General features: G+C 29.7%; 1 protein-coding gene across 1 annotated transcript in view; it reads right to left on the bottom strand.

The window, feature by feature from the left end:
- Window positions 1-14,023, bottom strand: part of LOC130238839 (AT-rich interactive domain-containing protein 5B-like) — a 41,852-nt gene extending 27,829 nt beyond the window's left edge. Inside the window, exons 1-2 of the mRNA XM_056469954.1 lie at window positions 13,924-14,023; window positions 13,397-13,651 (exon numbers count right to left, since the gene is read on the bottom strand). Of these exons, the coding sequence (XP_056325929.1) occupies window positions 13,397-13,651; window positions 13,924-13,944 (276 nt within the window). The 5' untranslated portion in view covers window positions 13,945-14,023. The remainder of the gene's footprint in view (window positions 1-13,396; window positions 13,652-13,923) is intronic.
- Window positions 14,024-17,105: the final 3,082 nt, after the last annotated feature.

The following is a 17,105-nucleotide window of genomic DNA, read 5'->3' as shown; positions in this document are numbered from 1 at the left end:
TGGTATTAATATGTACCTTTAAGGCAGAAATGTGGCACTGTAAGGTACAAAAGTATGCCTTTTGAAAAGGTACCACCCCACTGACAAGTTTTGTACCTTTATGTCTGAGAGTGTATGTACACTTTTAAAGCTGACATATTATAAGTAGCTATACTCAAATGACCTAACATCAGAAGTAATCCCTTACTTTTCTGTGCAAAAGTAATTAGTATACTAATTAACACCCAATACTGTTAACATTACAAATGCAGTGCTATCAAGCATTGATGCCAGAACTCACTGCCTCTCAAATATTATTTCTGAAGCCCTGCGAGATGAAAGATCGACAAATATAATTAGAAACAAACAGATCCGCGTGAAAGCCAAGCTGAACACCAGCGCTAGAGAGTACAGTAAGATTGTGCGCCCAAGAATTTGTTGGCCCAGGAGGACGAAAACAGACGATTCAAGAAAAAGCACACAAAAAAATAATAATAAAAGTACAAAAAACTGCTGGTCTTCACAGGAGTGTTGTGTTGCCCTCTCTAGGCACAAACTCTTAAGTGTTAAATTTTTCTCGGCCGGCTGCCAGAAAGAGATCACTGCAGGCCTGTTGCTGTTTCAGCCACTGCTATCCTTCTAATGAATGACTAACCCCAGCCAGAGGGGAAATTACATCACCTGGGTGTAGAAACAAATAAAAAAAGCAACTGCAGATTGGCCCGGTTTTTTTTTATCACACGGCCATACGAGCATACCTTCCTGTTTGCACACACTATACGCTCGCTAAACATTAGCACATTGCCGGTGGTGTTATGTAAAAGTCTTCACTGTTAAGCATTCAAATAAGCTCGAATGTTGATCCAACGTTCAAACGATATAGATTCAGAGGAACTTGTCAGATCAGTGGCTCTCAAATAGTTTCGCTTCAGGCTTTTTACAATAAACATCAAACACTGTAACAAAACTGTCTCGCTCATGTAAATAAATGACTTACTGAAATTTAAAATGAATGATTTAAATGCTTTATTAAAATAGTCATTTTAAATTATTAATGTTTAATAAAGTTATCCAATATGTAATTTGTTTAACTTATATTTAATTATATGGTCTGAAGTTAAATTGTATAACACATTTATATAGTTTCTTACATACTGTGATTAAACTATAGTTTCAAACATACTAATTTACTAATAAATTAGTTCATTCAAATAATATAATATTGCAAAAATAATAATCTTTAATAAATAATAGGTATAGTTTAGTATAGAAATATATAAATCAATCAATTATTTTAAAAACAATAACTTCCTAATAACAAAATAAATATGTGCATATATATATATATATATATATATATATATATATATATATATATATATATATATATATATATATTAGGGATGCTCATTTCGGTTAATTTTGCGAACTGACAACCGCCAATCGTTTACTGAATATTAACGGCTAACTGGTCAGATTAATATTAAATTATTATTCAGTTTCTTTAAAATTGACATGTTTATTTTTTGTATGACACATTAAATATTGCATTTTAAAATGCTGATTTATTTCATTCCAACAAAACACGATACAGAACATCAGAACAACAGAACATGTTCATGCACCTGCAGTGTTTCCAACAGCATAGAAAAACAGAATAAACTAAATAAAAAGAATCAAATAAATAGTCCTGCCCTAGACATTTTTCACTTACAGTTGTAGTCAGAATTATTAGCCCCCCTTTAAATTTTTTTTCTTTTTTAAATATTTCCTAAATTATGTTTAACAGAGCAAGGAAATTTTCAGTGTGTCTGATAATAATTTTTCTTCTGGTGAAAGTTTTATTTGCTTCATTTCAGCTAGGATAAAAGCACTTTTTAATTTTTAACACCATTTTAGGGTCAAAATTATTAGCCCCCTTAAGCTATATATTTTTTTGATATTCAAACCATCGTTGTACAATAACTTGCCTAATTACCCTGACCTGCTTAGTTAACCTAGTTAACCTAGTTAAGCCTTTAAATGTCACTTTAAGCTGTATAGAAGTGTCTTGAGAAATATCTAGTCAAATATTATTTACTGTCATCATGACAAAGATAAAATAAATCAGCTATAAGAAATGAGTTATTAAAACTATTATGTTTAGAAATGTGTTGAAAAAACCTCTCTGTTAAACAAAAATTGGTGAAAAAATAAACAGGGGGCTAATAATTCAAGGGGGCTAATAATTCTGACTTCAATTGTAAATTACAAGTTTAGATTACAGAACGAAAACACTGACTGAATCATTTTTTAAGAACCGGCATATGCTGTTTGTCCAATTATGTTTTTTTTTTTCCCGTCAAATAAAAATAGCAGGCTACCTCAAATCGATCGCTCCATAGAAAATATGCAATAATCAATGGAAAAACCCTCCGCTTTCATTTGATTGAAGAATGAAAAAGCTGCGACTGATGTAACACGCTTTTTCCACAGAGAGCTGACTTTTTTTCAACTGCGAGCACAACGCATAACACTCGTTAGTTAACCATTTAAAAGATGTCCCTCTCAACACAAAAAGCACGTTCACTGTGATCAGCCCTTGAGCAGCCAAACTTTAAAAATATAAATAATAACATTTTTTAATCATTTAACTGATACCATTAATCGGTTAAAAACACGCCCTTTCGATTAACGGTTAATTGTTTATTATGAGCATCCCTAATATATACAGTATATAATGACTATAATACTATAATAATATAGTATAGCAGAATCAGTAAAGTATAGCTATAATAATCTATAAGCTATAATATAATAATAAAATATTATAGAATACAAGTAGAAATATAAGAAATTAAGCATAGTATATGACTATATTACCAATATTATAATATAATAATAAATTAGATAGATAGATAGATAGATAGATAGATAGATAGATAGATAGATAGATAGATAGATAGATAGATAGATAGATAGATAGATAGATAGATAGATAGATAGATAGATAGATAGATAGATAGATAGATAGATAGATAGATAGATAGATAGATAGATAGATAGATAGATAGAATTAAATAAGTAAATAAATAAATAAATAAATAATTAAATAAATAAATAGTTGTTTACAACAAATATTAGCAAAAATCTATAGGGATAAATAAACTAATACAAAAAATACAAATAAAATAACAAAACTATGTAAGCATTATATTAAAAATATGTATAATGCAAAATATTTATAAAATGTAAGCAGGCATTATGATAAAAAAAATACTTAACATGCCGTAATATAGAATTCCATTCAATTACTCCCAAATATTTATTCTGTATAGTTTAATATGATAGAATGTAATAATTACATAAACATAAACTACCATCAAAACCAAATAGCATAATAACAAATACGTAAAATAGTAAATAATAAATAGTTTTTTTCTGTAATATACAACTCTAATTAATAATGGAACTAATATGACTACAGAACACATCAACATAATATGGGTCACATACTTCAACATAATATGGCTTCATACTTCAACACTTTTTGCAGCTTTTTAGCAGAACATCTTTGGAATCAATTTAATTCCGCCAGCTTTTTAACTGACAGCTCATTTGCATACCAAATACTGCATAAAAAAATAGGAAAAACAGTATGCATTTTCACTGACTTCATAACAGTTGATAAGTGTATTTATAGCACTTCCCTAATTATGCATGATTAAATTCCAAGTCAGCTCTATTATTTGCATTTACCACAGTGTTGTTTTGTTTTTTGGCATGCTCTTTCAACCCAATAAGAACACAACTGTGGCCTGTTTCTAGGTCGTGACCCATTGGTTGAGAACCGTAGACTATCTTCTCATAAATAGGACTTCATGTCTGTTATTGTACCATTAACGCAGCATTGTGCAACCCCTGCAAATGCGTGGCCATTTCTTTGATAGCTGATTAACTTTATCAGCGGTCGTCCGGGTTATTCGCTGCAAATGCAAATGTAATTTAATTGGACAATCTGCTGAGTGCATCTGAGGCTGCCGAGTTGTGAAGCTCACATTACTGCAGGTGCTTTTGGCTGACACTTAATCACATTGTTATTTAAATGCACCATGTCTCATTTAGCAACTACACTGCGAATGTAAAAAGAGCCATGGACATTCTTCATAGTCTTTCCATGTAATGTTGTAATGTACTTGTTGGAACATGTAGAAAAACAAGTATGCTCTATATTATGACAATATTATAGTAAATAAGATGCATTTTATGATCATTTTGGCTGTATTTGGCAACAGCTTTTTTGGCAAAGACATGTTTTTTTAACTCTAGTTTTAATATTTCATCCTTATTTTCTTTTAATTAACTATTTGACACTAAAAAAAGTTATAAGACAAAAATGACCCAATTAAAACTCATTAAAATAATATTTCAATTGGTCTAAAATTCCATTTAAGTAAAATGAAATGCCATTTAAGTAAAAATAAAAGTCAAACTTTTCAGAGAAAAAATGTGCTTTATTTGGTAAAAAAATTTATGATATTAAAATACAGAATTCGTTAAAAAATAATAATACAACAATATATATAAACATTACATTTATTTAATATTAGATCTGGCCTTTGACATTCCTCATGGTTTTTCCATGTAATACTTGTTAGGACAGGTAGAACAACAAGTACACTCTTTATTACGGCAATATCATAGTCAATAAGATGCATTTTCAGATCATTTTAGCGGTATTAAGCAACAGATTTTTCGCAAAAGCATTTTTTTACTTTAATTTTAATATTTTCTCCTCGTTTTCTTTTATTTAACTACTTGACACTAAAAAAAGTTACAGGACAAAAATGTCCCAATTGCCCTTTTATTGGGATAGGAAAGTGGAGGACAGACAGGAAAGCATTAGGAGCAGAGAGAGGAGAAAGATCCGCATAGGACCTTGAGCCGGAAATCGAACTCGGGTTGCCGTGAGCACCATGGTGCTGTATGTCAACACACTTAACCATTAAGCTATTGGCACAGACAACTGAAATGCTATTTAAGTAAAAATAAAAATAAAAGTCATACTTTTTCAGGGGAAAAATTTGGTCAAAAATAAAATTATATTAAAAAGAATTCCATAAAAAAAATACTAATCATTACATTTATTTTATATTATATTGGGTTGTGGGCAGAAGCCGTGGACATTTTTCATGGTCTTTCCATGCAATGCTTGTTAGGACGTGTAGAAAAATAAGTACACTCTACATTATGTCAATATTATAGTAAATAAGATTTCAAATAACATTTTAGGATCATTTTGGCTTTACTAAGCAACAGCTTTTTTGCCAAAACATGTTTTTATTACTTTAATTTTTGTATTCCTTCCTCATTTTCTTTTATTTAACTATTTCACACTAAAAAAAGTTACAGGACAAAAATGTTCCAATTGAAACACATTAAAATAATATTAAAAAAAGTTTAAAATTCCATTTAAGTAAATTGAAATGACATTTAAGTAAAAATAAAAATAAAAGTCATACTTTTTCAGAGGAAAACATGTGCTTTACGCGGTCAAAATTACAATTATATTAAAATAAAGAATTCTTCAAAAAAATACAACTCATATATATATATATATATATATATATATATATATATATATATATATATATATATATATATATATATATATATATATATATATATATATATATATATATATATTAAACATTACATTTATTTAATATTACATTGGACCGTGGGCAAAAGCCATGGACATTCTTTATGGTCTTTCCACGTAATACTTGTTAGGATGTGTTGAAAAATAAGTACACTACAGCATATTATGGCAATATTATAGTAAATGAGATGCATTTTATAATCATTTTGGCTGTATTGAGCAACTGCTTTTAAGCAAAAACTTTTTAGGCAAAAATTTTAGTGTTTCATCCTCATTTTCATTTATCTAAATAGAAATGCATTAAAATTATATTTCAATGAAGTAAAAATATTTTTAAGTAAAAATATAAAAGTCATACTTTTTAAGAGGAAAAAATGTGCTTTAAGTGGTCAAAATTAAATTATATTAAAATAAAGAGTAACACTTTATTTTGATGGTCCATTTGAGCATTAGTATCTGTTGATACTGCTCCTTAAACAGACATTTAACTGACTATAAGAAACTTTGCAAGTACATGTCAGCTTACACTAACCCTAACACTCTTCATTGTCAATATTATAGTAAATAAGATGCATTTTATGATCATTTGGCTGTATTAAGCAACAGCTTTTTTTGCATTTTTTTTTTTTTTTTTACTATAATTTTAAAGTTTCATCATCATTTTCTTTTATTCATCATATTGAAACTAAAAAAGTTACAGGACAAAAATATCCCAATTGAAATGCATTAAAATAATTTCAATAAAATTAAAATTCATACTTTTTCAGAGAAAAACAAGTGCTTTATTTGGTCAAAAATCAAACTGTATTAAAATAAAGAATTGGCATTTCTGTGTGGAGTTTGCATGTTCTCGCCATGTTTGCGTGGGTTTTCTCCGGGTGCTCCGGTTTCCCCCACAAGTCCAAAAACATGTAGTAAAGGTGAATTGGGTAAGCTAAATTGTCAGTAGTGTATGTCTGTGAATGAGAGTGTATGGATGTTTCCCAGTGATGGGTTGCAGTAGGAAGGGCATCCTCTGCATAAAACATATGCTGGATAAGTTGGCGGTTCATTCCGCTGTGGCAATCCCAGATTAATAAAAGGACTAAGCAGAAAAGAAAATGAATGAAAGTCAACTTACAATATGTTCTTTTGTTAACAGGCTTCCATTTTATTGAGTATTTTTATAAGCTTGGCCTGTAGACCAAATACTCACTTTTTCCTGTTTTTGAGCACTGCAGGCCAGATGAATCAAAATTATGCAATTATAATTATGTGGGTGTGTTGTTATGGATAGTTTGTTTTGTAAGTATCTACTGGGAAATGTGGATGTGTCAGAATGTGAACGCTTTGCTTTTATTTTAAAGTGACACTGAAGACAAAAAAGTATCAAAATGAATGTGTCTGATCCTTAACTTGATAAAAAACTGTAATAATTCTAATAATTAATAATTTAATCCTGCTTAGCAATTAATGAATGGAAAATAATAGTTTTAAACAAACTGAAATGTATTATTGTTGTTATTATTATTATTATTATTATTATTATTATTATTAATATTATTATTTAAAATATCAGCAGTCTGATAAGTCTACTGTTACACTGTAAATAATTATTATTGCCTTGATTTTTTTTTTTGCTGAATCACTGAAACTTTTCTAGCCATCTCAAATTACATCAATCAAACTGACTAAAAAGATTAAGTTAAACTTTGTGTAACTTCAAAAATGGAGTTGGACCTGATTAACTTATTAAAATAAATTAAAGAAACAAAAAAAATTTTGCCTAGACTTCTTGCCATTGTATGTTTACAGTATACATAAAGTATTAATCATGTTAATTATTATTAACATGAATGTTTATTATAATATTTTAATTTAATACAAATAACAAGAAAAGAAACTTTTAAATTTTCCAAATTAAGTAATTTACAGTGCATGTTACTAAAATGAATATTGATATATTTACAATAGGAAATGTACAAAGTATCTTTACTAAACGTTCTAATGATTTTCGGCATTAAATAACATCGTTTTGACACATAAAACAAAACTGTCATTTAAAGGATTAATGAGTTTTGGTAGTTACCATCAGGGTTGATTCTGATGAAGAAATCTATATCAGTGAAAGTGTAAACGTATATTAACATATACATTTGTGAAGACTTTTTGACATATATATTTATATGTTTATATTAAATCTTTCACCTGTTTATTTTAATATGAACAAATAAATAAAACCTAGCTAATAAAAACTGCTTTTTACAAGAAAATGTTATATCAAGAAATATCATTATTGCAATACTTAACAACAGTATCGAATATTGCATATTTTACCAGTTTTGTGCAGCCCTAATTAGCATAATATTGGCATAAACTGCTAAAAAGTGTTATTTTAGTAGGTTTAATTATACAGAAAGCTCTATGTTTTGTGTATTTCTTTATTGTGAATAATTTTTCAGAGTTAAACAAACAAATTAACGCATTATAAAGCGCACCAAGTGTCATTGGCAAACACTAGTTAATGCATTAACAAACACTGAAGTTTGTAACAGAAGTTGTGCTAATGTTAGTATAAACAAAGCTAAAGTTGAACTTGAGGTAACACTTTAGTTTAAGCATCAATTATTAACTACGATAGCTTATAACCTGCACATAATTAAGTCATTAACTCTTTATTACATATAAATTATGATGGTATTCCACATTCTCAATCTTTCCCATTACCTACAAATAACTTCTAGTACTTTCTTGAGCTAATATTAGTGGTTTGTTATTACGTGAGCAATTATCAACGTTAAATAAAGCAGTTTGGACTTTATGTACACTAACTAAGATTAATAAATTATATACAAGCAGATTTCTTCATCGGTTTAGTTTAAGAAACTAACATAAACATCAAATTGAGCCTTACTGTAAAGTGGTAAACAATAAGTCTGTAAAGAATCTGAATATTTTTAGTCAAATATCAGAGGGGCGACATGTTGGCTTAGTGGTTACCACTGTCGCCTCACAGCATGAACATGAAGGTCGCTGGTTCGAGTCCCTACTGGACCAGTTGGCATTTCTGTGTGGAGTTTACATGTTCTCCCCGTGTTCATGTGGGTTTGCTCCGGGTGCTCCGGTTTCCCCCAGAGTCCAAAGTGAATTGGATGAACTAAATTGGCTGTAGTGTATGAGTACGCGTTTGAATAAGAGAGTGTATGGGTGTTTCCCAGTGCTAGGTTGCAGCTGGAAGGGCATTGGCTGTGTCAAACATATGCTGGATATGTTGGCGGTTCATTCTGCTGTGGCGACCCCTGATAAATAAAAGGACTATGCCAAAGGAATACTAAAGAATGAATGAATGAATAAATGAAAGAATGAATATCGGATACAGTTGTGCAATATGGTGATATATGTATTGTACAGACAAAATAAAAAGTCTATTGTTTCATATTTATATTGTTCATCTTGTGGCATCACAGGAAACATTGTTTATGACAATCCTTTATACTTTAGTAATTTATAAGAGCGCAATATTAACAGCATAGTGATTCATGATAAAGTTGCAATATTGAAAGTACAATGTTTACATTTTGCTTTATTGGTTTTATTTTTATTTCGAAACTGTAAACATCAGTTTTTGTGTTAAAGTGTTTTATATTGTATTCATATTTATTTTATATTTCTACATTTGTAATCAACCATTTGCCTTGTAGCTCTAAATAAAGTGAGCAATTTGAGAATGAGTGCATTTCTAAGTATACTTTACTTTACCAAGTATATTCCTGTATAATCCTGAAATTGTTTTCTTTTTCAAATATTTCCCAAATGATGTTTAACAGAGCAAAGAAATTTTCACAGTATGTCTGATAATATTTTTTCTTCTGGAGAAAGTCTTATTTGTTTTATTTCAGCTAGAATAAAAGCAGTTTTTAATTTCTTTAAAACTATTTTAAAGTCAAAATTATTAGCGCCTTTAAGCAATTTTTTTCCGTTAGTCTACAGAACAAACCATGGTTATAAAATGATTTGCCTAATTACCCTAAACTGCCTAATTAACCTAATTAACCTAGTTAAGCCTTTAAATGAATAGAAGTGTCTTGAAAAATATCTAGAAACATATTATTTACTGTCATTTTGGCAAAGATAAAATAAATCAGTTATTAGAAATGAGTTATTAAAACTGTTATGTTTAGAAATGTGTCTAAAAAAAATTTCTGTTAAACAGAAATTGGGGGAAAAATATCCAGGGGGGCTAATAATTTCTACTGTACATATAAACTATCAATTGACTGAATTTATGGTGTGCTACATATTGTTAGGAAATTATGTGATGATTATGTGATGACATTTATATCATAATATAAGATTTTCACATCACCCAGCCCTAATCTCCAGCATATCATAGTCCAGATTAACATAAAAGAGTTTATATTAAAAAATGAATAACCAGTTAAATATCTAAAGCATTTGGTGCTGTGATGAACGCCACTGTAAACACATCTGAATATTCTTAAAGAGACAGATTCATTCATTTTCCTTTAGCTTTGTCCCTTTTATTCATCAGGGGTTGCCACAGCGGAATAAACTTAACGCCAACTTATCCAGCACATGTTTTACACAGTGGATGCCCTTCCAGCTGTAACCCAGCACTGGAAAACATCCATACACACTCGTTCACACACATACACTACGGCCAATTCAGTTTATTTAATTCACCTATAGCGCATGTCTTCGGACTGTGGGGAAAACCGCAGCACCCAAAGGAAACCCACGAGAACACCCGGAGAACATGCAAACTCCACACAGAAATGCCAACTGGCCCAGCCGGGACTCGAACCAGCGACCTTCTTGCTGTGAGGTGACAGTGCTAACCACTGAGCCACCGTGTCACACGGGACAGATTACCACTTTCCTCACCACTGAAAATTTCTCACACTAATATGGCTCTAAACTTTTATGAATTTACTTCTGCTGAAAACAAAACAAGATATTCAAACACCAATAGTAGGAAGAAAACAAATACTATGGAAGTCAATGGCTTTTTTTTTCAACATTCTTCACAATATCTTGTTTTGTGTTCAACTCAAACAGGTCTGGAACAAGTGTAAATGAGTAAATGATGACAGAATGTAATTTTTTGAGTGAACTATTCCTTTAAAGGATATTTAAAATAAGAAATAAGTATCCTGACTTCATAATAATATCCTTATTAATATTACTATTAATCACTGGCACATGTCTAGTCCCCAAAAAATGACTAACAGCTAAAACAATCTGGCAAATTCTCATTAAAAAAAACTGTAAAGTACACCTAAGAGCGGTGCATTGTCCTTGGCCAGTAATCCTATCTCGCAGGCCGTTTCAAGATCAGCAGTCATGAATGCGTAATAAATTTGAAAAGCAAATAATTGGCATTGCTGTTGCGTGGGGGAAGGGAATGGAGGGAAGCCGGTGGCAAGTTGGAAGGAGGACAGAGCTCTGATCAACTGAACAAACAGTGCATTAAGACTAATGCTTTTCCTCAACAACACCTCGTTACATTGTGTAAACAGCATGTTTTCAAGGTCGCTGCTGCCAACAGTTTATGTTTCCACCTAATATTGATAATAGTTCAGCAAAGTAACCTTGACATTTCGGCAGGGCTTCACACAGAACCTGTTGATTATTTTGAAAAGGCTATTTGATCCTGCACTCCACGGGGGGAGGACAGAATGGTAGAGGTTCGCACACAGCAGATTGTCTTTTTTTGTGTTCGGGATCAGTGATTACATGAGCAGTGCAAGATAAAACAGGTACAGACCTCGTTACATTAGCTGTGTAAAGACCGCAGCTGCAGCTGCTTTGTTAAAATAGCAATTGGGATATTATTGGTAAAGCACAATGCTGGGTTGGCTTTGCGTTATGAATAAAACTGGTTTTATTACTACGCTTTTTAAAATGTGTAGTCAAAAATGTAATTTTATTAAAATAAATAGTTATTTTAAAAATAAATAATTACAAATTAATTGTAATATTTACTTAATAAATAATATAACATATTAAAACCCATGTTTTATATAAAAATAGTTTTTATGATTTATAAATATCACTACATTAATAAAATATTATAATAGATATTATTTTTATTTATTTAATATTATATTATAATACAAATATTATAATATATTGATTAAAATTATATTATTGTCTACATAGATCCAAATTTGGCTATATAATGAACTTGGCTAATTATTTATCCATTTTAATTGTGCATGTGCATCGTTTTATTAATATTACCATTTACAATTAAGGCATTTCATCTGCTGAAGGTATACATTTAAACTATAAATAATATTTTAAAAAATTTAATAATATTTCAATAATAAAAATAAATAATATTTAAATAATACTTATATAAACTTAACTTAAATAAAAGATATATATATATATATATATATATATATATATATATATATATATATATATATATATATATATATGCACAATATAAAATAATATAATATTATAAATACTGTTATTGCATATATTTACATTTTAATGAGTTGTTTGCATAAATTATTCAATGCATAACACTTCAATAAAAAATTACCATTGGAATGATTAGAATCAATACACAATTGCAGCAACATATTTACCATTTTTATTGGTTGACATTTTCAGATTATTATTATTATTATTATTATTATTATTATTATTATTATTATTAATATTATTATTATTATTATTATTATTATTATTATTATTATTATCAGTATTATTATTACTGATTAATAACCAATTGGTACATAAAGTATAAAAATAGTAATTACCACCAAAAATGACATTGGAAAATGTGTTATAGAAATGTACTTACACAGATATAACATATTATTATAACTGATTACCACTTAAAATAATACATCCCATTAATAAAATAACAATTCTACAAAAAAATTGCTAAAATAGCGTAATTACAAAATAAAAACAACCAGCTTCAAACTAAACAATCACAAGAATCGTCAATAATTAATCTCATTTAAACCCTACTTACGTAAACGCACAGCAGCAAAAACAAACACACCATTGTAGAGGAACAATGTTTCAGCACATCAAAGGGTTAAATCCCCAGAAAGAGCATTTCTATCGGGCAAACACATCTCAGCTTATATAAATATGTATACATCTATCATTTGAAATGAGACTGCAGCACGTTGACATAATAACCTTCATAAATGTCACTCGCTCCCTTTAAAGCATCGCAGCTGCTTGATCAGCGTGCCGTTATTATTAATCAATTCATATTGGTATTAGTTCAGCTCGCACATTCAGACCGTCTGCCCGAAATATTCCCCCAGATCTCTCATCGCAGCGGCAACTGTACACTTCGCGTCGACCGCTCGCGTTATTTATTTGTCGCCTTGATCTAAAAGCGACACTATTTTATCAACAATCAGCAGATCGCAACGCCACAACGAGGCGCTTTCGCCTTGCTCAGTTTCCGCACTATTGTATATCAGATGAAACAAGCAAAACACTGATGTGACAACTTCACACAATGGCATCATTCTCATCGCCGCACGCCGCTTGAAATGCATGCGCTAAACGTATGCAAATGAGCCCAGGCGAAATTAACACAAGGGTCCTCTTATGATTGCGCGTCTATTATTAAACGCGATGCATTAGATGTCTTGTGATCTCAGACAGCGGAATAGATGCGATGCAAAGCCGCGCGCGACTCATATTTCATGCACAGCACAATAAACACACATCGCGGAGGGGACGGAGCCCTTCATGGAAGGAAAAAAAAGCTGGGAAAACAAGAGACATTACCTCTCCGTGAGTGACAGTTCTGCCCTGGGGGGTATCTTCTGGGAGAAAATAAAGTTTGGAGCTGGATAGAAGTTGCTTGGTTGTCCTTTCCTCCCATAAGAGCTGTAGTTCTGCTATGCAGATGGGGTCCCCCGCTTTACATCTGACCAAGAAAAAATCTCCCAGGGACAAAATCCTCGCTTTGCCTTCAAGGTGAAATCTAAACGCCTTGTAGAAAATGTAAGGTCCGTGCAAACCACAAGGTGAGCCTACCCACTGCGGAAACACAAATAGACATGCCATATTTATATTCCGCGACACATAAACTAACACATTTGCTATAACGCGCGATCTGAGGCGAGCGCAGCATTCCTGCTGATCACATGATAAATCACATTTATATCTGAATATGGATAATGAATAAAAAATTATCAACTTTTTTCATGGTAAACTTTCCTCCATTGATTCCCTAGCATTACACAGGACTAGATACGCGCGCGTGCTGATATTATTAGAGGCTGAAATGAAAGCGGAGTGGATGATATTACCAGGAGTGAGTTGGGCTCCATCTCGTCGCTCTGAATTGATTAAACTCAAACATTCTCTCCAAACTTGTTGGCTTGAATGGATCACTGAAGGTCCTGGAAGGACAAAATATCAACGCGTTCTTCAACGCGACGACCTTCAATATGAAACGCGTACGCTGCGAAGAAAACTCACATAAAATGTCCGAAATTTGTGTCTAATATTTGTTAAGGCTCTGTTATTCCGCTTGAGATTGTTTTGGTTCATTTTATGCGACCGCGCGTTCATATTAAATTCATAAATGCAAATAAAGCGTGGCTTGTGTGGTGTCTGTCAGCACCTCGAAGTCGTTTTTAAAAATCATCAGATGATCTTTTGAAATAACCTCGTACTTATTTTGAAAGTGCTACGAAAGCAAACCAGATTTAGGAATTAACCGAATTTTTAAATGCGAACCCGAAGGAGATATTTGATAATATTATCGATGATGCCATTATCTACCTGCCAGGACCTGCTTAAAAGGAGGTTTGTATGAGTATACAGAAACATTTCCTGCAGAGATTCTTCCTTTTATTTCTCCACTGCATTTACTGTACAATAATCATTTCATATAATCGTTTTACTAACGCGGCTACACCGACGCGCGCGGAGGAGTCCGGATGGGGGCGAGGTGTAATCGGAATTCTCATAATCCTGAAGTGTTTTTATGATGGAAAACGCTGTAGAAATATATCAAGCGCGTGTAAACGCGACTAATGGAAACATTAATATCGTCCTTTGAATTGGTGCCATTATGGCCGCTGTGATTTAAACGCGGTCCACAGAAGCGCTAAAAAGCAATGTTGCACCCCTCTTGTGTGTTTTAAGCATAGACTGTGAGGTTTTAGGCGAATAAATGCGACGGTAGAAGATGCGTTTGTTTGATAAGAGAAATCACAAATCAAAGACCGCTGATGGAGCTTTTAATCACGCATATATGTAGATTTTTATCGAAAACTACAGTTTTTGTTTAGTTTAAAGAAACAATTTGATAATAATTATACGATTCGAGCTTTTACACAGATAAAGCCAATATATTTCCGTCGTGTTTATAAGCATTTATATGCGCTCTGCGGGTTTCAGGCATGTGTCGAGGGTTTTGTCATGTTAGTTATTGCTGCTGGATTTCGTAATGTATGGCTGTGCCCTTAAAAGTTGTAGCATATGGCCTAAATTACAGGATGTAACATTTACGTCAGCTATTTTTATGTCTTATGCAATGTTTTTATCTCCAGTCACGAGGGGCAGCTGGTGATTATAGATGTGATCACATTCATGCTTCATATAACAGCTTAACCCAAATGAACTGAGGAGACTTAAATGTGATTTGGTAAATGTGAATCATAAGACATTATTTTGTTTTGTGGGGGCGGGGCTTTATTCAGCTGGATGAAACGGAGAATAGACTACATCTACTGCCAAGAATTTAGATGAACATATAATGCGTGCACATCCAAAATAGCTAATATTTTTAATAAATAAATAAAGAGACAAATACAGTAGATCTTTATAATGTATTGACATAAAAATAATTAGCATAATAGTCTTTTCTACATGGTTATTTATGAATAAATAATTTTTTTATGACATTTACATGATATAATGTGTTGCATACATACATATACAGTACACACATGCATGCATATAAATGTGTGTAGTTTAATATTAGAGGATATTAAATACATTCCATTGCAATATTTTCATTAGAAATCATCCAACAGATGCAATATAAGGCTGAAATGGTTTGTGTTATAATATTGTGTAATCTGAATATTACATTTGTGTATGGTTTACTGGATATTATTATTGTTATCGTAAGCTTATGTAATCTTAAGCATATCTGTTCATGATTCAAATGAGTTTTTACATGAATGAAGATAACAAGATAATGCCTTTGTTACCCAATAATGGATTTACGCATTAAGTTATGCAACATTAATTATTATTACATTATTACATCAACATTATTTAAAATACTTAAAATATTGTAATATCAAAAAAATCTATAATCTATGATAAATAAAAATGTATACATTAATATGGATAATTATATTTATTAATTTAATATAAACATTAATTACATTGATATTATTTATTACATAAATATGTAGTCTATAATATATAAAAATGTATATATTATGAATAAATATATTTAATTTATTATATACATATTGATTATTTTAATGTTATTTATTACATTAATATAAAATCTATGATATATAAAAATGTATATATTAATATGGATAATTATATTTACATAAATACATTAATTACATAGATATTATTTATTTTATAAATATATAGTCTATAATATATAAAAATGTATATATTATGAATAAATATATTTAATTTATCATATACATATGGATTATTTTAATGTTATTTATTACATTAATATATAATCTATGATATATAAAAATGTATATATTAATATGAATAATTATATTTATTAATTTAATATATGCATATTAATTATTTTAATGTTATTTATTACATTAATATATGATATATAAAAATGTATATATTAATGGGAATAATTATATTTATTAATTTAATATATGCATATTGATTATTTTAATGTTATTTATTACATTAATATATGATATATAAAAATGTATATATTAATGGGAATAATTATATTTATTAATTTAATATATGCATATTGATTATTTTAATGTTATTTATTACATTAATATATGATATATAAAAATGTATATATTAATGGGAATAATTATATTTATTAATTTAATATATGCATATTGATTATTGTTTTGTTATTTATTACATTAATATATCATTTATGATATAAAATGTATATAATAATGTGAATATTTATATTTATTAAATTAATATATGCATATTAATTATTTTAATGTTATTTATTACATTAATATATAATCTATGATATATAAAAATGTATATATTAATATAAATAATTATATTTATTCATTTAATATATGCATATTAATTATTTTAATCTGAATAATTATATTTATTCATTTATTTTATACATAATTATTATATTAATGTTATTTAATACATAATCTATGATATATAAAAATGTACATATTAATATGAATATATTATATATAAATATAATTACATTTAATTTTATATATACATATTAATTATTTTAATGTTATTTATTACATTAATATATAATCTA

This window comes from Danio aesculapii, chromosome 12, assembly GCF_903798145.1.
Source record: "Danio aesculapii chromosome 12, fDanAes4.1, whole genome shotgun sequence".
NCBI classification, from domain to species: Eukaryota; Metazoa; Chordata; class Actinopteri; order Cypriniformes; family Danionidae; genus Danio; species Danio aesculapii.
The sequence above is the reverse complement of the archived record's forward strand: the minus strand, read 5'-3'. Positions and strand labels throughout refer to the sequence as shown.